Raw genomic sequence first — 24446 nt, 5'->3', positions numbered from 1 at the left:
GTCAGAGGGTCAGTACTGAGGGAGAGCTGCACTGTCAGAGGGTCAGTGCTGAGGGAGTGCCGCACTGTCAGAGGGTCAGTACTGAGGGAGTGCTGCACTGTCAGAGGGTCAGTACTGAGGGAGCGCCGCACTGTCAGAGGGTCAGTACTGAGGGAGTGCCGCATTATAGAACCCCTACAGTGTGGAAACAGGCCTTTCGGCCCAACAAGTCCACACCGATCCTCAGAGCATCCCACCCAGACCCATCCCCCTGTAACCCACCTAATCTACACATCCCTGAACACTACGGGCAATTCAGCATGGCCAATCCACCTAGCCTGCATATCTTTGGACTGTGGGAGGAAACCAGAGCATCCGGAGGAAACCCATGCAGACATGGGGAGAATGTCCAAACTCCACAAAGACAGTCACCTGAGGTTGGAATCGAACCCAGGTCCCTGGCACTGTGAGGCAGCAGTGCTAACCTCTGAGCCACCAAAAATATGTTAATGCATCATTGAGAGTGCAGAATAGGCTTATGAAATTGATTCTAGGAATGAGATATTTCAGCTGTGATAGTAGATTGGAGCAGTTGGAACTGTTTTGTTTGGAGAGGCGAAGGCTGAGGTGTGATTTGATAAAGTGTCTGGACACAGTAGATAGGGAGAAACTGTTCCTGTTCATAACAGGATCAAGAAGCACAGGGCACAGTTTTAAAGTGTTTTGCAAAAGAAGCAAATACTGAGCTTCCAGTTGCCTGCCACCTCAACGCACTGCCTTGTTCCCTGGCCAACATCTCTGTCACAGGCTTGCTGCAGTCCTCCAGTGAAGCTCAGCGCAAGTTGGAAGAATGTCACCTTGTTTTCCGCTTGGGAACCCTACAGCCTTCTGGACTCAATATTGAGTTCGACAATTTTAGGGCTTGAGGCATCTTCTCCCATGTCCTTATGCCAACCCCACACACAAGGCCTTATTATCATATGGTCTGCTATCACACACTATCCATTGTTAGCCATTAATAGTCCCCATTAGTAGCTATTTACTCTCCCTGGCTGGCCGTTACCCATTCCTTTGTCTGTCCAACTGTCCTTCTCTCTCTTTGGGTTCATCTCCACCTATTGTTTAATTCTTATCTCCTTCCCCCCATTTTCTGTAAAATAAAAACATTTTCCTGGCTACCATCAGTTCTGAGGAAGGGTCATTGGACTCAAAATGTTAACTCTGGTTTCTCTCCACAGATGCTGCCAGACCTGCTGACTTTTTCCAGCAATTTCTGCTTTTTGTTTCTGATTTCCAGCATCTGCAGCTCTTTTGGTTTTCACAAAGTGTAGTGTCCCTACCTCTGAGCCAGGAGGCCTATGATCAAGTCCCACCTGCTCCAGTGGTGTGTCATAAACCCACAACAAGTCCTGTTCATTGCTTGCTGAGATACAATGGCTCCTAGACTGCCAACTACTCAGTCTCAAAGTTTTCTTCCCAGTTCTCAGATCCCTCCATAGCCCTGTTCCTTCTCAATCTCTGTAATCTCCTTCTGCCCCACACCTGCTGAGATCTCTTCATTCCTCTATTTCAGGCCTCCTTCTCATCCTGCACCATTGGTGGCCATACCTTCAGCTCCCTAGGCCCTAAGTTCTGGAATTCTCTGCCTAACCCTCATTGATGATGCTCCTTCACACCTATCTTTGACCAACCTTTTGGTCACTTGCCCTACTATCTCCTCATGTTCAACAACAAGCTACGCTGCTGTGAAGTACCTTGGTATGTTTTACTATATTGAAGGCACAACATAAAAACAAGTTGTTGCTATCGTTGATAGAAGGAAAAACTATGAGTAGTGGTGGTGAACAGCAGGCTACCTTGTTCCTCCCCTCCAGAATCTCTGTGCTGGTTTCAATGCTCTCAATCTTGTTGATAGAGCTCCCTGTTGAGATGTCCCTCCAATTTCGGCACTCGGGGGTCCTATCCCGAGGTCGACGCATCTTGGATGCTCGATGTCCCCTAAGGTTATGAGAGAAACCAGTAGAAATGTTATATTCATCAGAAAAGAGAAGTCTGAAGGGTGACCTAATGGAGATTGAAAGGGTAATGGAGAGAAGCTGTTTCCACTACTTAGGAGGTTAAAATTGGAAGGGGGAGGGGGCATAAATACGGGGAATTCACAAGAAACCTCTTTAGCCAAAAAGTGCTACTGCAGTGAATGAGGGAGATGGTGGCATAATGGCAATGTCTTGCCTACTAAACCAGAATTGCAGGCTAATATTATGGGTTCAGATCCCATCCTAGCAGCTGGTGAACTGTGAATCCATAAGATCATAAAATATAGGATCAGAATTATGCCATTCAGCCCATCGAGTCTGCTCTACCATTCAATTTTGGCTAATATATGTCTCAACCCAATTCTCCTGCCTTCTCCCTATAACTCTTTATTCCCTTAATAATTAATAACTTATCAATTTCTGTTTGAAATACACTCAACGACTTGGCCTCCACAGCCTCCTGTGGTAATGAGTTCCACAGATTCACCACCCTCTGGCTGAAGAAATTCCTCCTCATCTCAGTTCTACAAGTCTGTCCCATCACTCTGAGGCTGTGGTCTTGGGTCTTAGTCTCGCCTACCAGCGGAAAAATCTCCACTCTATCAGGACCTCTCAATTTTCAATCAGATTCCCCTCATTTCTCTAAACTCCATCAAGTCCGATAAAAATCTGGAATTAAAAAAGCATAATGGCAACTATGCAACCTTTGTCAGTTGTCATAAAAACCCCATCTGGTTCACTAAGGTCCTTTCAGGAAGAAAATGTGGTGTCCTTGCCAGGTCTGGCCTATGTGTGACCCCAGACCCATGGCCGAGTCTGAACTGCCCTCTGAGCATAGTTAGGGCTGGGTAATAAATGCTGACCTAGCCAAGATTGAATTAAAACTATGGAACTCAGTCCCACGAAGAACGTGAATAAGAGATTTATTTAAGGTGAAGCCAACTGTACACATGAGGGAGAAAGGAAAAGAGCTGAAGAGGGAGGGGAGGAGGCTCATGTGCTGTATGAATGGGTTGGTTTCTGCACTACAATTTTCATGACTTTTTCTAATCGGAGATCGATGGAATCAAAATTCACAGATTCTCCCCTTTATGCAGTGCTAGAATACAGTTCTGAATGGTGGTGAAAGTGAAGGTTCCTCTTGGACTGATGGGACTACAACCAGAGCAAAGCTCCTGGTCCCATTGTGGCTCAGCCATATGAGGCTTATGGGGTACAGTGGTCGGGGGAGGATAAAGGCCAGGAAAGCAATACGGATTAGGCATTCAATCGTTGGAGGAACAGACAGCCTTTCTGTGTCAAGAAATTCTAAACCAGTAGCTGACTTCTTGGCACAAGGGTGAAGGATGCCACTGAGTGGTTGGAGAGCATTCGGAAGGTGAAAGGTTAACACCAGGTGATGTTGCATATCAAAACAATGACTCGGTAGAAAGAGGGTGGTTGGGGCTTGAGATCCTCCAGATAGATTATAGGGATCTATTGTCTTAAATGTAGAATCTCAAAAAAGTGGTAATTTCTGGATTATTCCTGATCGCACATACTACAGTGATAGGAGAATGATGAAGGTGAATATGTGCTTGGAGGGATGGCGAAGAAGGGAGGCCCTTTGACTCCTGGGTCATCAGGATGAGTTTTGAGAAGGTCAGATCTCAACAAGCTAGACATGTTGTGCATCACCAGTAGCAGGGCTAATGTCCTTACAGGAGGTTTGCTAGAGGAGGATTTCAGCTGTTTGAGAGATGGAAAAGGAAACGAGAACCTGAAAATGGAGAAAGGAAGAGCTGAAAATAGAAGGCAGAAAATAAGTTAATGAATATGGGAGAAAGAAAACAAAGCTTGAAAATGGACAACAAAGGAAATGTTCAGTGATTAGTGGCATGTACTTCGTTGCAGAAGTCTGAGGAAGGGTCACCGGACCCGAAACGTTAACTCTGTTTTTCCTTCACAGATGCTGCCAGACCTGCTGGGCTTTTCCAGCAACTTTGTTTATGTTCCTGATTTACAGCATGCTCAGTTCTTTTGGTTTTTTTTTAAAAGATAGATGGTGCTCCCATTTGTATAAAACTGCTTATTATTCCAGGATCACACAGGATTCCACGTTCTTTTATCTGCTGCCAGTTATCCCTATAAACCACCTCCACGTCATCTCCTTTCCCTCACCTCTAACGTGGATTTCTTTGACATGATAATCAAGAACGTCTGATCATTTGTCTCCATCACTTCCCTCCTTTCCTCTATAGCCCACTGAGTGAAACTTCCTTGGAGGCTCATCCTTACTCTAATCCTGAATATGTTTCCTTCTTGAGTGTCTTTCCTATTTCCCCTCAGATTGACTATTAGATTGATACCTGGAGTGAGGGGATTATCTTATGACGAAGGGTTTGACAGAATGAGTTTGTTTCTATGAGAGTTTAGAACCGTGGGGTGACTTGGCTAAAGTGTATAGGACCTTGAATGGAGTTGACAAGGCAGACTTGGAAAGGTTATTTCCTCTTGTAGGTCAGTCCAGAGCTAGCGGGCACAGTTTTAAAATTAGGAGTCCTGCTTTTAGGTCAGAGATAAAGAGAAACTTCTTTCACTTCGAGAGCTGAGACTTTGGAACTCTCTGTCTCAGAAGGTAGTGGAGGTGACGTCATTGATTTTTTATATTCATTTATTGGATATGGGTATCATGTGCTGGGCCAGCAGTTATTATCCATCCCTAATTGCCCTTGAGAAGGTGGTGGGAGGTGCCTTCTTGAACCACTGCAGTCCATTTGATGTAGGTAGACACACAATGCTGTTAGGGAAGGAATTCCAAGACAGTGAAGGAATGGCAGTACATTCTAAGTCAAGATAGTGAGTGAGTTGGAGGGGAACTTGCAAGTAATGGTGTTTCCATGTACCCTTGTCTTTGTGGACAGTAATGGTTGTGCATTTGGAAAGTATTGTTGAAGGAGCTTGGGGTAGCACGGTGGCTCAGTGGTTAGTGCTGTTGCTTCTTGGCACTGGGGACCTAGGTTTGATTCCAGCCTCAGGCGACTGTCTGTGTGGAGTTTGCATGTTCTCCCTGTGTCTATGTGGGTTTCCTCCCACAGGCCAAGGATGTGCGGGTGAGGTGGATTGGCCGTGCTAAATTGCCCCACAGTGTCTAGGGTGGGAAATGCAGGGGTGGGTGTGAGTGGGATGCTCTTCGGAGGGTCAGTGTGGAGTTGATTGGCCAAATGGCCTGCTCCCATGTTGTAAGGATCCTATGAGTCCTGGAGAATTTGTAGAGAGGACAAACTGCTGTGACTGACCATGAGTGGTGGAGGGAGTGAACATCTGTAGTTTTGGTACCAGTCAAGTGGGCTGTATTGTCCTGGGTGGTGTCAAGTTTGTAGGTTGTTGGAGTTGCACTTGTCTACGCAAGCAGGGAGTACTCCATCACTCCATCACTCTCCTAACCTGATCCCTTTAGTCCTCAGAACTATAATCTCATTCTTGCTTGGAAACATTGAATGTTTTGGCCTCAACTGTTTCTGTGGCTGAGAATCCCACAGAGTCACCTCTCCCTGGGTGAAGACATTTCTGCTCATCTCAGTCCTAAATGGTCCAATCTGTAGCCTCAGAGTGTGGACACCTGGTTCTGACTATTAGGAAATGCTAGAAGGATCATCACATAAGACCATATGTTTTCTTGGGGCCATACAGGCAATCTGCTGGGTGCATACTATGGACTACCAAACTGTGGGAGGGTGAGCTTGGTTGGCGAGATGGCTAGTTTGTGCCACCAACAGTGTGGGTTCAATCCCTATACCAGTTGCTGTTTCCATTTAGATTTCACCTTTTCAGCCTTGCCCCTTGCCTGAGTTATGGTAACAGTCAGGTTAAACCACCACTAGCTCTCTCTCTCTCTCTCTCTGTTGAGTCAGTGGGGTTATGGTGCCTTTACTTTACCTTAAATGCTAGAGAAACACAAAGGGTGGGTGTGAAATTAAGAAGGAAATTAGGAAAGCAAAGAGAGGGCATGAAAAAATATTGAGCTAGTAAAACCCAATGACACCCAAAATATTATATAAAGATATCAACAGTAAAAGGATAACCACCAAGGTCAGATGTGAAGTATATCCAGCTCTTAAGAGAAGCAAGGGAGGAAATAATAGAGGTTCTGACCATCATTTTCCAATTCTCTGACTCCAGGCGTGGTGTGAGAGGACAAGCTAACATTGCATTGTTGTTGAAACGGGAGGAAGTGATAGCCCTAGTAATTACAGATCAGTCAGCTTAACCTCGATGGGAATTTATTGGAAAAAAACATTCCGAGGGTCAACATAAATAGTAATTTGGAAAGAATGTATCACGGAAAGTCAGCATTAAATTGCTAACAGAATAGCATGCCTGACTCAGTTGACTGATTTTTTTTAAAGTAGTAACAAGGAGTTTCTATGAGGTTAGGACATTTGATGTAGTCTACACGGATTTTAGTATAGTTTCTGAGAAAGCTTCAAGTAGCAGACTGATCAGAAAAACAAGAGCCATGAGACCCAAAGGAATAGAACAAGTGAATGCAAAATTGGCTCAGTGACAGGAAGCAAAGGATTCTGGTTGATTGGTGACCTTGTGACCAAAAGACTTCCCAGAGGGATCTGGCAGGTCCTTGCTTTTTAAGTTTATATGTGGGAACTATGATTAAGAAGACTGCAGATAATACAAAAATTTTGTGGTTATTAGTGAGGACGAAAACTGTAAATTGTGGGAAGCTATCAATGGGTTGGTAAAGTAGGGCAGACAAGTGATCAAATGGAATTGATTCCGGAGATGCATTGGTGAAAGACAAAAAAATGTAAGAGGCTAACACCATAAATAGTAGGACATTGAGAAGTGTCATAAGGGATATAAAATATGGACAATTAGTCTTTCAAATTGCATTGACTAATTTAAAAATCTTGGACATTGGGATTTAGAGAAAAAAAGAGCTAAAAATAAGCCGGGACACTTTAAAATGGTCATCAAAGTCACTGAAAGTCTCAGGAATATAAAAAGGGCTGTCTAATGGACTGAGACAGGACAAATGGCTTAACAGCGCTAGTACAAAGTGGAGGTGAGAAAAGAGATAAGTTGCCCTCCAGTGTGAGATGTTTGGAATGGGCATGAATGGAGTTTTGGGAGGGGTTGTGTATGGCGAAATACCTTGATCGTAGGTATTACTGGAACAAAGAGTTATATCCAAACTGGTTATACAAAGAGCAGGACTGACACTCAATCCTACCCCATCACCTTTCATCCTTACTTGGTCAGGACTCCATGTGACTCCAGACCCACAGCAATGTGGTTGACTCTTGACTGTCCTCTGAAATGGCTGAACAAGCCACTCAGTTCAAGGGCAATTAGAGATGGGCAATAAATGCTGGCCTGGCTGATGCTGCCCAAAGCCATGAATGAATAAAAAAAATCATACTGTTCTTTCTTTGTCTCAAGAAAACTTTATTGCTTGGCTCCTTATTGTTTACAGCAAAACCTGGTCAAGATTCTGAATTGGGGAGCATTACAGACACTTGCAAAAAGGACTGAAACCTTTTTCTTGACCAACCAAGGAGGTTAAACAGAGGGAACTGGTTCATCTTCTGTCACCTTGTTGTACCCAGTAGAAGATAGGGGCTTGGAAAGTTCCTTAGGAAATATTGCATAGGCTGGGATGTGTTTTCCTTGGAACAGTGGAGGCCAAAAGGAGATTTATTTGAGGTAAATATACATTTATGGGGGGGTGGAGATTGAGAGGACAGGAAGGGATTTACCTTCAATAATGAAGAGGTCAATAATGAGGGGGCAGCACGGTAGCTCAGTGATTAGCACTGCTGCCTCACAGCGCCAGGGACCCGGATTCAATTCCACCCCTGGGCGACTGTCTATGTGGAGTTTGCACATTCTCCCCGTGTCTGCGTGGGTTTCCTCCGGGTGCTCCAGTTTGCTCCCACAGTCCAAAGATGTGCAGGCTCGGTGGAATGGCCATGCTAAATTGCCCATAGTGTCCAGGCATGTGGAGATTAGGTGGGTTATAGGTGGATGGGTCTATGTGGACTTGTTGGGCTGAAGGGCCTGTTTCCACACTGTAGGGATTCTATGGTAACTCTGGATTACAGGGTAGTTGTCCGGCATTTTTCACCACTAGTTAATGGAGACTGGGATTCACCGACTGAAAGAGTTGTAGAGGCAGAGACTTTAATTGTGTGTAAAAAAGATTCTCAGGTGTGCACTTGAAGTGCTGTGAGGCACAGAGTTGTAAACTAAGAGCTGCAAAGTGGGATCAGGCAGGACAGCTTGTTTTTATAACTGACACAAACAATATGGGCCAAATGGCCTCCTTTTCTAAGATGTGTTTTCTATGTATAACCCAGCTCCAAAGTCTGCCCTGTTTTGTTTAATCTGATGGGCAGAACACTTCAGGACATGACTGAGACATAATCAATGTATTGAGGAGCCGAGTCTTGTCCTGGGGCTATGTGTTAGAAGAAGTGAACAGGCAGCTTTAGAAAAACAGGAAGAAACCAAGAGTCAGGATTACTGCAGCATCGTCTCAGCTTGAAACAGACAGCAATGTATTGGCAGAAAAGACAGCATGAAAAATTCATTGCTGTGTCTGTTTCCTCACCAAATTGGCATTCAACAAAGTCTCTTAGCTATTAAAGGTGTACTGTTGCTTTATCTAAAATAAATCAAACAATCCTTTCATAAAACACTCTTGACACAGACCTCAGCAACAACAATCAGTCTAATTGTTTGATTTATTTTGCCAGCTCTTAGAGGTTTCAGATTTGTGGATTTAAGTTGAGGAAAGCTCCTGCAAAAATTTTTAGATCTGATGCCTGAAAGTGATTTTTTTTAAATCAAGGAATGAAATGTGTAGCGAGCTGTCTGACAATGTGTGGTTGTTTCATTTCAGGTTCCTTACATTCAAAACCTCAAAACTGAAGGAGCTGAACTGTGAACTGCAGGGAAAAGACAGAGACTTAGCACATATGATCAGTGCTGTGAGTACATTCAAACTGAAATTCAAACTGGATCAGTAATCCTCCCAGTTAAAAAATAAGATGCTGCAACAGTTTCTAAGTCTGGAAAAAAGTAGTAGAAAAAAAAATCAAAGATAAACAAAAGTGTTTCCACTCATAAATCTTCTATGCCCACTTGAGGAAGTTAGCAGAGGAATTCAACAGGCGATTTCAGGAATTCGATACAATGCAATAAATTGTCATGCTTGTCTGAAATTCACTCCTTCAAGCAGACATTAGCAGGTTGGCTATCAAATTCCATCAGGTATCGGGTTTATAAAGCAATGATGTTAGTAAGTTAGAGGAACTCTTGCTACAATTAAATAGAGGTTTATGAAACTAAATCTGGAGTATTGTGCATAGATGGATATAATTTGCCCTTGAGGGAATGCAGCAGAGGTTCATTTCAGTGATTCCTGGGCTGAAGGGATTATCCTATGAGGAGAAATTGAGCAGAATGGGCCTGATTTCTCTGGAGTTTAGATGAATAAGAGGCGATCTCATTGAAATCTATAAAATTCTTGGATCGTTTGAAAGGGTGGATATATAGAAATCACATCTGTATGCAGTATTCTAGGAGGGGTCTTACTGAAGCCCTGTATAAATGCGGCAAGACCTCTGCGTTTACACTTGGGCCTAACATTCCATTTACCTACCTAATAGCATGCTGTTGTGACAAACGGTTTGAAGGAGAGTGTAAGCTAATACAGACCCTGGTAACAAGGCCTGGGATTGTCTGCATGAGTTTAAATCACTGATTCATGATACTTACAGGCTGCGGTAGGATTTTAGACCACAAGGCCCCCATGGCCTCCAGGACCATTGTATCTTCACAGGAGCAGGGATCCCGTAGACGGTGCAGGTCAGTGTCTGGCGACTTCCACGTGGGTAAATGTTGGTCGGGGAAGCCACTTCCTTCTCGTGAATCTGAGGTGGGACTGTTGAAGGGAAAGAAAGAAGTAAGTACTTCATTGCAGTGTATGTCAGTGTGAATGAGATGATGGGTCATAATTATTAACCAGTGGAGAACCTGCAATATAGAATCTCTTCTGTATTGAAATCACTTCTGTATATCCCTCCTTGATACAGATATACACTTCTATATAACTCCCTTCCCTGATATGACCAACCTCAATATATTACTCTTCTTCCCTGATATATGATACACCCCTATATATAACTGCCCTCCCAGATAGATGACAAACTCCTATGTATAACTCTTACATATAGGACACACCTTTTGTCATTGCAGTGAAGTCAATGAAATGGATTCTGTAAAGAAAAATACATACCCCTTCAGTGTTTTCACATCTACCATGTCTTCACATCTGTTCCAGTGACTCCACCCCTATTTCAGCATCTTTACATCTGCCCCAATGCCATTACGCCTACTCCAGTGTCTTCTCTGTCAGTTAATATGCTTGAAATTGTATAGCAATTGGAACTGGAGTAATTTAGGCATATCACATCAACAAATATGGAACACAGACTCCTAATAATTCACTCTGTAATGTCAGGAACTCAACCCACCCACTTAATCTCCTTTCACAGCCATAGTACATGCGATCCTGTCAAGAGGGAATTTTTATCCTAAGTCACCGAAATTGGGAAACTTATGTGATTGGTTGGCTACCTGTTATACTTTACATCAACGGACTGGGCAATGTTATTTTAAAATTAAATCTTGGGCCTTTTCTATCTGAGTTCTGCAACCTTGCATTGGCCCCTTGGATTAATGTTACTGATAGAAATTTGGCAATAGCTTAATTTGGATACTTATAAAGGCAGTGCTGGCTTTCACTATATCAGTTACCTTGTCCTGAGGAAGGGTCACCGGACCCAAAAGTTTAACTCTGATCTTTTTCTTCACAGATGCTGCCAGACCTGCTGAACAACTTTTGTTTTTGTTCCTGATTTACAGCATCTGCAGTTCTTATTGTACCGGTTACCTTGTTGACCAAAGCCACAATGGGAGCTGTGAACATTATTGCGTTTTTGAAGGTTTGAAGGTTTGAAGTTTTGTATTTGGATTTGCTGCTCTTGTTTTTTTTCTGCCTGGGACTTGCATTTGAAACAAGCCAGCACAAATGTATATTTCAGAACAACGAGCACAACTGTATTTTCAGTTATCTTTGGAGTACTTCAATTTTTCACAGATAACCTGATGACCCTGATGTGAGAATGTTGAGGTTTCAAAACTAAAGTTCAGTCAGTAGCTGCCCCTCAAAGTGACTCCGATACCTCCACCCCCTGCCTCAGCATGGCACAGACACACCCATCCATGTGACAGGACTGGCCCATGTGACAGGGCATCCCACTCAAAGTGTGACAGGGGTGACACTACCCTGCCTTTTCCCTGTAGCCATGCAAATTCTTCCTCTAATGATAATGATCCAATCCCTTTTGAAAACCCCAGTCGATCCCTGCCTCCATCACAATCTCACAACGTGAAAAGGTTCAACATGCTACCATTGTATCTTTTGCCAATTCGTTTAAATCTTTGCCCTCTAGTTCGTGATCCTTCCAACATTGAGAAAACAGTTTCTCCTCATCTACTCTGTCCAGATCCCTAATGATTACACACCTCCTTTTCAAAACACCCCTCAATCTTCTCCTCTCTATCTATGTAACTGAAGTTTCTCATTCTTGGATCCATTCTCAGAATCTTTTCTGCACACTCTGTCATGATTATTAATTTTGTCCCATTGTTTCCTCACCACCAAGGTTAACTCTAGTCACTAGATTTATATTTAGACCTTTTTTTGGAACAAGGATGTCACATTGACAGTTCTACAGTCCTCTGGCACCTTCCCCACGTCTAAAAATGTCTGGAAAATTGTGGTCACTACCTCTGCAATTTCCACTCATTTCCCTCAGCATCTTTGGATGCAACTCAACCAGTCTTGGTACCTTGTCAACTTTAAATACAGCAGCCAAATTCAATAACTCTTCATCATTCATTTTTAAACCCTTCAAGAGTCTGAACGGCCTCCTTTCTCACCATGACCTTGGCCACATCTGTTTCCACCTCCCTGGCCCTACACTCATCCCTGGAACATCTGGATAACAAGGACATCTACGTCAGATTTATAGTTATTGACTATAACTCTGCCTCCAATCTCTGAGTCCTAGGTCTCTGCTCCCCCCTGCGCAACTGGATCATTGACTCACAAACTGCAATCAGTAAGGATAGGCAACAATGCTTCCTCCACGATAATCCTTAGCACCTGTGCCTCCCAGGCTGCATTCTCAGCCCCTTACTGTACTCCTTACACACTCATGATTGTGTGGCCAAATTCTATTCTAACTCCATTTACACATTTGCTGGTGATGCCACCATAGTGGGTCAGATTTTAGACAAGACAGAGTGCAGGAAAGAGATAGACAGCTTAGTGGCATGGTGTAAAGATAACAATCTGTCCCTCAATATCAACCAAAGGAGCTGGTCATCGACTTCAGGAAGCGGAGTGGAGGACACGCCCCTGTCAGTATCAATGGTGCTGAGGTGGAGGTGTTTAAGAGCTTCAAGTTCCTAGGAGTAAATATCACCAACAATCTGTCCTGGTCCATCCACGTCAATGCTACAGTCAAGAAAGCATAACAACTGCTCTACCTCCTCAGCAGGCTAAGGAAATTCGGCATATCCAAAATGACTCTTACCAATTTTTATAGATGCACCGTAGAAAGCACTTTGTCTGGATGCATCACAGCTAGGTACGGCAACTGCTCTGCCCAAGACCACAAGAAATTACAGAGAGTTGTGAACGCAGCCCAGTCCATCACACAAACCAGCCTTCATTCCATTGACTCCGCCTATACTTCCCACTGCCTCGGGAAAGCAGCCAACATCATCGAAGACTCCTCCCACCCCGGTTACACTCTCTTTCAACCTCTTCCATCGGGCAGAAGATACAAAAGTTTGAAAACATGTACCAACAGATTCAAGAACAGTTTCTTCCCAGCTGTTATCAGACTTTTGAATGGACGTTTCATGTATTAGAACTGATCTTTCTCTGTACATTCTCTGTAGCTGTAACACTATATTCTACATTTTGTTTTATTACCCTGCTGTACTACGTATGGTATTTTTCATTCTATCTCAGCACATGTGATAACAATCAAATCAAATCAAATTGAACCAAATCCTTGGTAAAGGTGGATGCCAAGTATTCATTTAATATTTCAGCTATGCCCCCCCTCCATTTTAAATAGTTTTTTGTTAACTAATTGCCTCACTGCTCCCCTACTGCCCTTTTACTAGTTATATGCCTGTAGAAATGTTTTGTATTCCCTTTTATGTTAATTGCCAGTCTCTTTTCATACTTTCACTTTGCTTTTCTTATTTCTTGCTCAATTCCCCTCTGAATCTTCTATATTTGACACGATTCTCAATTGATTTATCCAAATGAAATATGTCGTAAGGAAATATTTGCTGCTTCATCTTACTCTCCCTCTATTTTGTCATGCAAAGAGCTCTGGATTTGTTTGCCTGTCTTTCTCCTTCATAGGAATAAATCTTGACTATACTAGAACTATCTCTTCATTAAAGGCAGCCCATTGTCCAGTTACTACGATATCTGATCATCGTTAGTTCTAATTTATTGGGAAAGATCTATTTTTACCCCATTGAAGTTGGCTTATCCCAGTTAGTTGTTGCTGCCCTAGATTGTTACTTGTCCTTTTCCATAGCTAACACAATCATCACTGTCCTCTAAATATTCCCCCAATTGATCCACTCGGTCCACTTTATTCCCAGCAACTAGTTCCACTTGGAAATGCCCCCTTTCTCCTTGTTGGAAACATACTGGTGCAGCAAATACTCCTGAACTCTCAACTCTTACCTTCTTTACGCTACTGCTGTCTATATATTTGGAATCCCTACAGTGTGAAAGCAGGCCATTCAGCCCATCGGGTCCACACTGATCCTCTGAAGAGCATCCCACTCAGACCCACCTTCCTGACCCTGTCCCTGCATTTCCCATGGCTAACCCACCTAGCCCATATATCCCTGGACACTATGGGCAATTTAGCATGGCCAATCCACCTAACCTGCGCATCTTTGGACTGCGGGAGGAAACTGGAGCACCTGGAGGAAGCCCATGCAGACACACAGGGAGACAAAAACAGGAATTGCTAGAAAAGCTCAACAGGTCTGGCAACTTCTGTGGAGAGAAATCAGATACGGGGAGAATGCGCAAGTTTCACACTGACAGTCAGAACAACTACTGTCTCTCCATGATATATAATCTAAAATTCTTGCACTATAGATGATACTGAACAATGCCATTTTACCTCTTTTTTTGTTTTTTAGCTGTAGTCAAACAAATTCTGTCTGTTTATTTTGTTGCTGTATCCTAGTAAGGGTCACTGTAGGTGAAACCTGTAGCCCAGTGAGAATTGTTCCAGAGATCGTAGGAACAGGTGTGTGTGTGTGTGGAACTCATACCCTGGTGAGGGATAGTGTATGTACCATGTGGGACCTTATCAAAAGCCTTGCTGATGTCCAAGTAGAACACGTCAAATGCATTGCCCCCATCTACATACCTAGTAACCTCCTCCAAAATGTACTGGCTTAAAAATCTCTACTGGATGCATTTTAAGAATTCTGCTCCCTCTAAAGCTTTCACACTCTGCTACTCCAGATAATGTGGGAGAACTTGACATCTCCCATTATCACTACCCTATTATTTTTACACTTCTCTGAAACTTGCCTACGTAAGTGCACTCTATTTCTCTCACACTGTTAGAAGGCCAATAGTACTGTCCCAACAATGTGATTACTCCTGTTCGGTTTTTAATTTCTACCCATATGGCTTCATTTGTGGAGCCTTCTAAAATGTCATCCCTCTTTACTGCTGTAATTGATTCCCAGTTCAATATTGCAGCACCCCCTTCTCTTTTACGGCACAGTGCCTCAGTGGTTAGCACTGCTGCCTCACAGCACCAGGAAGCCAGGTTTAATTCCACCCTCGGGCAACTGTGTGGAGTTTGCACATTCTCCCTGTGTCTGCATGGGTTTCCTCCGGGTGCTCCGGTTTCCTCCCACAGTCCAAAGATGTGTAGGTTTGTGTGGATTGATAAATTGCCCATCGTGTCCAGGGGTTGGTGGGTTAACCATGGGAAATGCAGGGTTATGGGAATAAGTTGGGTTTGGATGGGATGTTCTTCGGAGAGTCATTGTGGACTCGATGGGGTGAATGGCCTGCTTCTACACTGCAGGGATTCTGTGATTTTTATCTCCTTCCTGTTTTGCCTGAACACTATATATTCTGGAATATCGAGCTACCAATCATGGCCCCCTCTCAACTATGTGTCAGTAATAGCAATGACATCATTCTACATGTTTTAATTTGGGCCTCGTTCATTCGATTCTTGCATTAAAATAAATACCATCCTGCCTTTGCTAAACTCCCTTGTGCCTTCACTGGCTTATAATTTCTATGCCTTCCTGACTCGCTTGCTACCTCTTCTAATTCTGGCAGTGCCTCTTCCCCTGCTGAACCTTCTCGCAGGATATCACCCCTTTACACCAGCATGAAGCAGTGTGCGTGGAACCTATGCCCCAGAGTGACACTGTACACCAGGACGAGAACAGACATAATGCTGTTGATGAAGGCATATAATACAGAGGCTGGATGTGGCACCTAAATCCAAAGTAATTAGGAACTAATCAGATCATTCTTGTTTTGCAAGAGAATTCTGACTGGCGTTTTACCATTGACCACCAGCTGCAGATGGAGTCGCTCCTCTAGTTTCGCTTTGTTGTTTCGTAGCACTATGGTGTAGTTCCCTGCTTCCTGCTCGGTCACATCCCCGATCACCAAACCCGATGATGAAAGTTTCACCTTGTTAAAGGATGGACTTTTACTGATAAATTTTCCATTTTTGTACCTGAAACAAAACACACATCAAGTGGTTATTTTCAACTTACCAATGAGGGAGACAGGTTTTGAGAGAGAGCAAAGGAGAGAAAACGTGGAGGGAGTAGAAAAGGCAAAAGAGACAAGGTCAGAAGGGGGAGGGGAGAAGAAGGAGGAGAGAGTTAGAAGCAGAGGAGGTGAAAGAGGGGTAAGAAGCGGTGGGAGAGGAGGATGACGACAGAGAATTAGGGATAAGTATGAAGTTATTCACTTTGGTAGTAAAACAGAAAGGCAGAATATTTCTTAAATGTTGAGAGGTTGGGAAGTGAGTGTGTCCAAATAAACCTGGATCTCTTTGTACATGAGTCACTTAAAGTTAAAATGTATGTGTAGCAAATAATTAGGGAGGGAAATAATATGTTGGTCTTCATTGCATGGGGGTTTGAGTAATGGGGAAAAAATGTTTTGCTACAGTTGTACACAGCCGTGGTAAGACCTCACATGGAGTGTTATACAGAGTTTTGGGTCACTTATCTAAGGAAGGATATATTTGCCATAGAAGGAGCACGATGGACGTTCACCAGATGGATTGTCTTATGAAGACAGATAGACAGATGGGGTCTGTATGAAAATTGAGAGGTGATGTCATTTGAACTTATAAAATTTTTGGATGGGGTGGGTGTAGATAAGATGTTGGGGTGGGTGTAGATAAGGTGTTTCTCCAGACTAGTGAGTCTTAAACCAGGGACGTAATCCCTGTAATGTTTGACATTTTATGTCTGTCTGTCTATCTATCTATCTATCTATCTATTTATTTATTTTTACAGTAAGAAGACTATAGTGCTGAACCTTTTAAGTTATTTCTTTACTTTTTTACTTCTGCAACTAAGATTATATACCTAGGTACTTTGTACCTAACATGGTTCTGTGTGTGGCAACATTGTACACTTTTCACTGTACACTTTGTACCCCGTACTTGAGTACATGTGACAACAAAACCTAAATCTAATCTCAGGATAATGGGTAAACCGTTTAGAAACATAGGGAATAGAAGCAGAGGTAGGTCATTTGGCCCAGTGAGACTGTTCCACCATTCACTATGATCATGTTTGATCCTATTTCAATGCTCAATACAGGGGGTCCATAATTTTCAAACGTCTGATTTATGAACGTCAGAGATAGTAAGAACTGCCGATGCTGGAGTCAGAGATAACACAGTGTGGAGCTGGATGAACACAGCAGGCCAGACAGTATCAGAGGAGCAGGAAAGTTGACGTTTCTTTTCTGGAGAAGGGTCCCGACCTGAAACGTCAACTTTCCTGCTCCTCTGATGATGCCTGGCCTGCTGTGCTCCTCCAGCTCCACACTGTGTTATGAATGTGATCCCTATACAGGGATGTAATTTTAAACATCCAGCTTATTAATGTTTCCTGTAGTTACAAATGGCAATTTTATATTGCCCTGCATTATGTTCTAACATGCGTACAAATCGACTTGCGAACAATGACTGAACTTGTTCAGACTCGGGGTCTGCCTGTACTCCTCATATCCCTTGATACCTTGAGCCTCTAGAAATATACATATTAATTTGTTCAAGATATTCAGTGGCTCTGCCTTCACAGCTTTCAGGGTTAGAGAATTCCATAGGTTCACCAACCTCTGGATGAAGAACATTCGCCTCAACCCCATCAAATATGTATCCTGAGACCATGGTCCCTTGTTCTGGATGCTCCTGGTCAGAGGAAACATCACTCCAGCACCCAGTCAGTCCAGCCCTGTCAGATATTTATATGTTTCAATGAGATCTGTTCTCCTGCTTCCAAAGTCTGATGAATACAGACTGAATCTTTCCTTGTACACCAAAGCTGCCACCCCAAAAAATCAGGCCAAGCAGCATCAGAGGAGCAGGAAGGCTGATGTTTCGGGCCTAGACCCTTCTGTCTACGCCCGAAATGTCAGCCTTCCTGCTCCTCTGATGCTGCTTGGCCTGCTATGTTCAACCAGCTCTACACCTTGTTATCTCAGATTCTCCAGCATCTGCAGTTCCTACTATCTCTCACCCCAAAAAATCAGTTTGGTGAACCTTCACTTTAGACCGAGATGAGGGGAACTTGCTTTATGCAAAAAGTGGTGAGTCTTTGGAATTGCCTTGCCCAGACAGCTGTGGAGGCTCATTCATTGAGTATGTTCAAGTCAGAAATTAATAAATTCTTGGCTATCAATGACATCAAGGGCAATAACTATCACTGGAGGAAATGTACTAGGAAAGTAATGGGGCTAAAGGCCATTAAGTCCCCTGGACCTTACAAGTTGCATCCTGGGATTTTAAACAAAGGTAGCTACAGAGATCGTGGATGCACTGGTAGAAATTATCCCAAAATCCTTGGATTCTTGAAAAATGAAGAGGATTGGAAAACTGCCAATGTAACACCACGGTTTAAAAAAGGAAGGAGACAAATAACAGGTAACTATAGGCTAGTTAGTGTGAGATCTGTTATTAGGAAATGTTAGAGTTTATTATGAAGGATATAATAGCAAAGCATTTAGAAATAAATAATATGATCAAATACATGGCTTCATGAAAGGAAAATCATGCCTAACAAATTCATTAGAACTTCTGAGCAGGTATTAGGCAGGATGGACTTAGGGGAAACTAATGACTATAGTACAAGTGAATTTCCAAAAAGGCATTTGATAATTACTACAATTAAGGCTGCTTACTAAGATAAGAGCCAATGGTGTTAGGTTAGTGTATTAGCATGGAGAGAGGATTGTGTAATTAATAGAAGACAGAGAGTTGGGATAAGGGGGCAGGGCATTTTCACATTGGCAATCTGTAACAAGTGGAGTGCTGCAGAGATCAGTACTGGGGACATAATTATTTACATACTGTATATTACTGTCTTGGTTGAGGAAAGTGAATATCCTGTAGCCATATTTACAGATGACACAAAAAATATGTGGGAATATGAATGGATGACACAAAGCATCTGCAGAGGAGTATAGACAGGTTAAGTAAATGGCAGATGGAATATATTATGGAAAATGTCAAGTTACACATTTTGGCAAGAAGATTAGAGGAGCTGAATAATATTTAAAAGGACAAGAACTGGGGTTCCTCATGAATGAATCCGAAAAAGCTAGCTTACAAGTTCAGGAGGTAACAGCGAAGGTAAATGGAAATTTGGCCTTTACTTCAAAGGCAGTTGAATGTAAAAAAAAGAGGTCCTGCTGAAACTATACAAGGCATTGGTCAGAATACTATGACAATTTTAGTCCCTTGTCTAGTGGTGTTACCACTGGACTGTTAATGCAGAGACCCAGGTAATGTTCTGTAACCTGGGTTCGACTCCCGCCATGACAGAAGATGGAATTTGAATTCAATAAAAATCTGGAAATAAGAGTCTAATGAAGATCATGAATTACTGTTGATTGTTGGAAAAACCATCCGGTTCACTAGCATCCTTTAAGTAAGGAAATCTGCTATCCTCACCTGGTCTGGCCTACATGTGACTCCAGACCCACAGCAATGTGGTTGCCTCTCAACTGCCCTCTGGGCAATTAGGGCTGGGCAATAAATACTGGCCTAGTCAGCAATGCCCTCATCCCGTGAATGAATAAAACAAACTAAGGAAAGTATAACTTAGATAACTTACTAAGTTATGAAGCATTGGATGCAGTTCAGAGAAAGTTCACTAAGTTGATCCCAGGTACAGAGGGATTTTCCAGGAGGGAGGTTGCATAGGTTGGGCTTGTATTCATTGGTGTTTGGAAGAATGAGAGGTGACCTTCTTAAAAACATATATAAGATTCTGGGGGGGTGGGGGGGTGGATTCGTGGCATTGATAAGGTAGATTCAGAGGTTGTTTCCATTTATGGGAGTGTCTAGGATCAGAGGGCATAATCTCAGAGTAAGGGGTCATCCAGAGATGAAGATTTCTTTGTCCTCTCGAAGGTTGCGGATCTGTGGAATTGTTTACCAGGGGGTTGGTGGGTTGGCGGGGGGCGGTGGGTGGGGGAGTGGGGGTGGTGGTATTCAAAACTCGGATAGACAGATTTTTAAGTAGTGAGGAGATCAAGGGTTATGGGGATAAGGCAGGAAAGTGGAGCTTTGACCATAGTCCAACCATCTCATAGAAAGGTGGAGCAGTCCAGGCAGATTGAATGGCCTCCTCCTGTTCCCATGAAAGACAGTGGAGGAGGGATGAAGAAAGGAGAGAAGAAGGGTTAAACAAATAGAAATTTAAAGGTGATATTTGTGAAAGAATTAGATCACACTTATTTAGAATCAGGAAAGTGTATAGAAGTAAAGAGGAACATTCAGTCGATGGAAGCGTAAAGATTTTCTTGATTCACATTGCAGTCTGAGCTTTCCTGGCAGTACTCACAGTTTGATCTCAGGTTTGGGATAGGCTCGGAACTTCACAGGGAAATACATATTTTTCTGTCCCACTGTTGCCTCAATGATGGGGCTCTTATCATAATTCACATGGATGAAAGGCTTTTCTGGATAAAGTGGGAAAAGAAGAGATATCAAGAGGAGAACAAATCCCCAAAACACCAGTGAAGCTTAATCTGGAGTTACCTAGTGCAGTAGCTACACAAACAGAAGTAGCTACACTTCCAAACTGTTTGTGTAGCTGCGAGTTGCTTTTGAAAGAAAAAAAACAAACTTGCAATAATATGGAGTAATAATACATGACTTCTTGCTGTCCCATAGTGTCAGTTCGAGATTAGTTAGTAGCATGGTTTAAGTTAGAAGGCCTCCAAACTCCAGGTTGACAATCTCAGTACTGTACCGAAGTACTGTTGGAGGAGCACTACTGATGGAGCTCGCCATTGTCAGAGGATCAGTACTGAGCAAGTGCTGCACTGTCAGAGGGTCAGTTCTGAGGGAGCGCTGCACTGTCAAAGGGTCAGTACTGAGAGAGTGCCGCACTGTCAGAGGGTCAGTACTGAGGGAGTGCTGCACTGTCAGAGGGTCAGTACTGAGGGAGTGCCGCACTGTCAGAGGGTCAGTACTGAGGGGGTGCCGCACTGTCAGAGGGTCAGTGCTGAGGGAGAGCCGCACTGTCAGAGGGTCAGTACTGAGGGAGAGCCGCACTGTCAGAGGGTCAGTACTGAGGGAGTGCTGCACTGTCAGAGGGTCAGTACTGAGGGAGAGCCGCACTGTCAGAGGGTCAGTACTGAAGGAGTGCCGCACTGTCAGTGGGTCAGTTCTGAGGGAGTGCTGCACTGTCAGAGGGTCAGTAGGGATGTAACAGAGCACTTTAAGCAGTCAATTCTGATGGAGTGCTGCACTACTTGCTGGTTAGTACTGAGGACGCATTACATTAATAAAGGCACAGTACTGAGGGAGAAATTCATGAGTGCAGAGGAAGTACTGAGGGTGTGATGCACTGGTGAAATGCAGTGCCAAGGGCGCAGTGCCAAGGGCATGATGTATTAGCTCAGGTGCAATATTGAGGCAGCCTTGCAATATTTTAGGGGCAGTGCTCAGAACACAATGCAGTGATGCAGGGACAATACTGAGGCAATGTTTTGCTGGCAGAAAAGATTTTAAACTGATGCCTGCCTGGTCTCTCAGTTGGGCATGAAAGACACAACGGCAGCATTTCAAACAAATCATGAGGACAATATCTCGCCTGCACTACCCCCACTCTGCTGTCCTGGCCAATGTTTATCCTTGAAACATCATCATTAGGGCAGATGATCTGGTGACCGTATTGGTGATCTGCTGTTGTGCAATCTTGCTAAACGCAAATTTGCAGTTGCATTTCCTATAGCATAATGGTGACCACTTCATTGGCTGTGAAGTGGTTTGGGACTTGACGAAATTCTGAAACTCGCTGTGTAAACTGCAGGCAGAAGGTGTTTATGGAAAAAGGGGATTCCTTCCTCCCCAAGTGATGACACACACTCTCCAATCATGTGCAAAGAGGGTCAAACGTTACTCAGCGGAGCCCCGACGTGGGCAATGGGCAGACTGTATTTTCTTACCATGCACAATGACCTCTGCTGCTCTCTCCTTAATGTCGAAGCCGTTATTGGCCCTGCAGATGTAGGTGCCCCCCTCCGCCATTGTTATGTTATTTATGATGAGAGTACTGCTCAGTTCTAACCCTTCATTCAGCTCACGTTTTTGCGATGAAAGCACTGGTTGATCAGCCTGGGCCAGGTTAAAAACAGACAAAACACATCATTCAGCAACTCACCAACACAGCCAAAGTGTCCAGAAATACCACAGAGGCACCAATTATTAAAGAAAGTACCTGAGGGGTTTCTTTGGAAGTAAACTATCCATCTCCTTGAGCCTTGTTGCCCCATTGAATGAGACCTTGATCTGTACCCTAACTCTGTGCAGCTGTGATGGTGCCATAATATGTATTAGGTTAACTGGTGAAAAATCAATCAAGTTCGCTCACTGACCTCCAGTTTCAACAGCATTTATATAATGTAGTGTTTCCTGATTGTTTTATTGTCTTCGTTATTTCATGAGATATGGGTGTCACTAGCAAAGCCAGCATTGTTGCCCATCCCTATCGTTCTTGAACTGAGTGGTTCACAAGGGCCATTTCAGAGGGTTGTTAAGGGTCAACCACATTGCTGTAGGTCTGGAGTCACATTCAGCCCAGATCAGGTAAGGATGGAAGATTTCCTTACTTAAAGGATGTTAATAAACCAGATGGACTCTTAATCAAAGAAAGTTGTCATGGTCACCATTTTATATTCCAGATGTACTCATTGAATTGAAATTCCATCTGCCTCTCTGGTGAGATTTAAACCCATGTCCCCAGAGAATTAGTCTTGGCCTCTGGATTATTACTCTTTTCATTTTTATTTTCCTTTAAGAACTAAGCCGGTCCAAATCCTCAAGATAGCAGCAGGGAGGTTGTTTCCAATGGCGGTGAAACTAGAACCAGGGGGCTTAGCCTCAAAATTAGGGGGAGCTGATTTAGGATGGAGCTGAGGAGGAACTTCTTCACCCAAAGGGTTGTGAGTCTGTGGAATTCCCTGCCCAGTGAAGCAGTTGAGGCTGCCTTGTTGAATGTTTTTAAGGCAAAGATAGATAGATTTTTGAACAGTAAAGGAATTAAGGGCAAGCAGGCTGGTAAGTGAAGCTGAGTCCACGAAAAGATCAGTCATGATCTTTTAAATAGCAGAGCAGGCTTAACAGGCCAGATGGCCAACTCCTGCTCCTATTTCTTGTGTTCTTATGTAAAACGTTTATATCTTCCCCACAGCACACATTCCTGCTTGGCTCTGTACGATCTGCAAATGTGGTAATATTGCATTTGTTCTCCTTGTCCAAATATTTTTAAACAACCTTTTCAGATCTGTCATGAAACACCTTTGGAGCAGGTGGCAGTTGACTCCAGATCTTCTGGTACAAAGGTAGGGACACTATCACTGCACCATAAGAGCCCTTTAACCTGTTAATAGCTTAGCTCTGACTTTAACTCTACACTGCATTTTTCTCAATCAACCCAGTCCCTACCAGAGTAAATTGATTTTATTTATCTATCCTATCAAATTTCTTAAACACCTCATTAGATCATCCTTTAATCTTTATTCTCTATATTCAAAGGACTAGGTTTAAGATAATAGACAGGAGGTTTCAAAAAGATTTATGGAGAACTGTTTTTCTCTCAGAGAGTGGGGTATTTGGAACTCATTGTCTGAAAGAATGGTAAACACACATTTAAGAAATATTTCGTTGAACACTTGAAATGATATGGGTCAAATGCAGTGAATGGACATGATGGGCTGAAGGGCTTCCTTCTGTGCTGAAAAACTCTGTAACTTTATTGCTATTCCTTCACGACATGCCGAGTTTAAGCAATTTGCCCTCATAATTAGAGACAAAAAAGCTGCCGATGCTGGGATCCAAGGTAGACAAACAGGAGGCTGGAAGAACACAGCAAGCCACGACTGAAGATGGGTAATACCCGAAACGTTGACTGCTCCTTTCCTCCAGATGCTGCCTGGCTTGCTGTGTTCTTCCAGCCTCCGGTTTGTTTGCCTTCATAATTGTTGTTTAGAGTTGATCATAATGTGACTTGCCCAGTACAAAGTATTGAATGAAAATAATGTCGGTCACCAGTGGGAGATTCCAGCTCTGTCTTGAACCTAGTATTTAGACAGGTGATGGAGGAAAATCCTGGAACTTGACTGAGGCCAACAAATTCTTGTGGTTCGTCACTCAGCCCCTGTTTCAACACACTCTCCATTACAATGACAGCGTAGTACTGAAACGCTAATAAACATTTTCAGTGTGCCTGAAATGATGGAATCCTAAAATTATCTGAACTGGCAAAGTTATTAAGGCATTCCCGCCTGGGAATCTTATTAAATTGATTTAATTATCTGACACTGAATTGCAAACAGCATCTTTGCAGTCAATTTCAGTGCAAATGGCAAATGGTCAGCTGTCTTTTTCCAACAGAACCGTTGTGCACAATGAGTGTGAACAGCGTACATGCTGGGAACTGGACCTCAGGAAGTCCCTCCTCTGGTTCGTTATTCCATATCAAATTCTCAAGGCCAATTTAGGGGTGGGCAAC

General features: G+C 43.2%; 1 protein-coding gene across 1 annotated transcript in view; it reads right to left on the bottom strand.

The window, feature by feature from the left end:
• Positions 1-24446, bottom strand: part of LOC109927679 (fms related receptor tyrosine kinase 4) — a 183642-nt gene that overhangs the window by 78978 nt on the left and 80218 nt on the right. Inside the window, exons 5-9 of the mRNA XM_048603482.1 lie at positions 21883-22051; positions 20271-20388; positions 15738-15913; positions 9795-9960; positions 1836-1977 (exon numbers count right to left, since the gene is read on the bottom strand). Of these exons, the coding sequence (XP_048459439.1) occupies positions 1836-1977; positions 9795-9960; positions 15738-15913; positions 20271-20388; positions 21883-22051 (771 nt within the window). The remainder of the gene's footprint in view (positions 1-1835; positions 1978-9794; positions 9961-15737; positions 15914-20270; positions 20389-21882; positions 22052-24446) is intronic.

Source organism: Rhincodon typus, chromosome 12, assembly GCF_021869965.1.
Source record: "Rhincodon typus isolate 14 chromosome 12, sRhiTyp1.1, whole genome shotgun sequence".
In the NCBI taxonomy this organism is placed as follows: domain Eukaryota; kingdom Metazoa; phylum Chordata; class Chondrichthyes; order Orectolobiformes; family Rhincodontidae; genus Rhincodon; species Rhincodon typus.
This window is presented reverse-complemented; position numbering and strand designations above follow the sequence as displayed.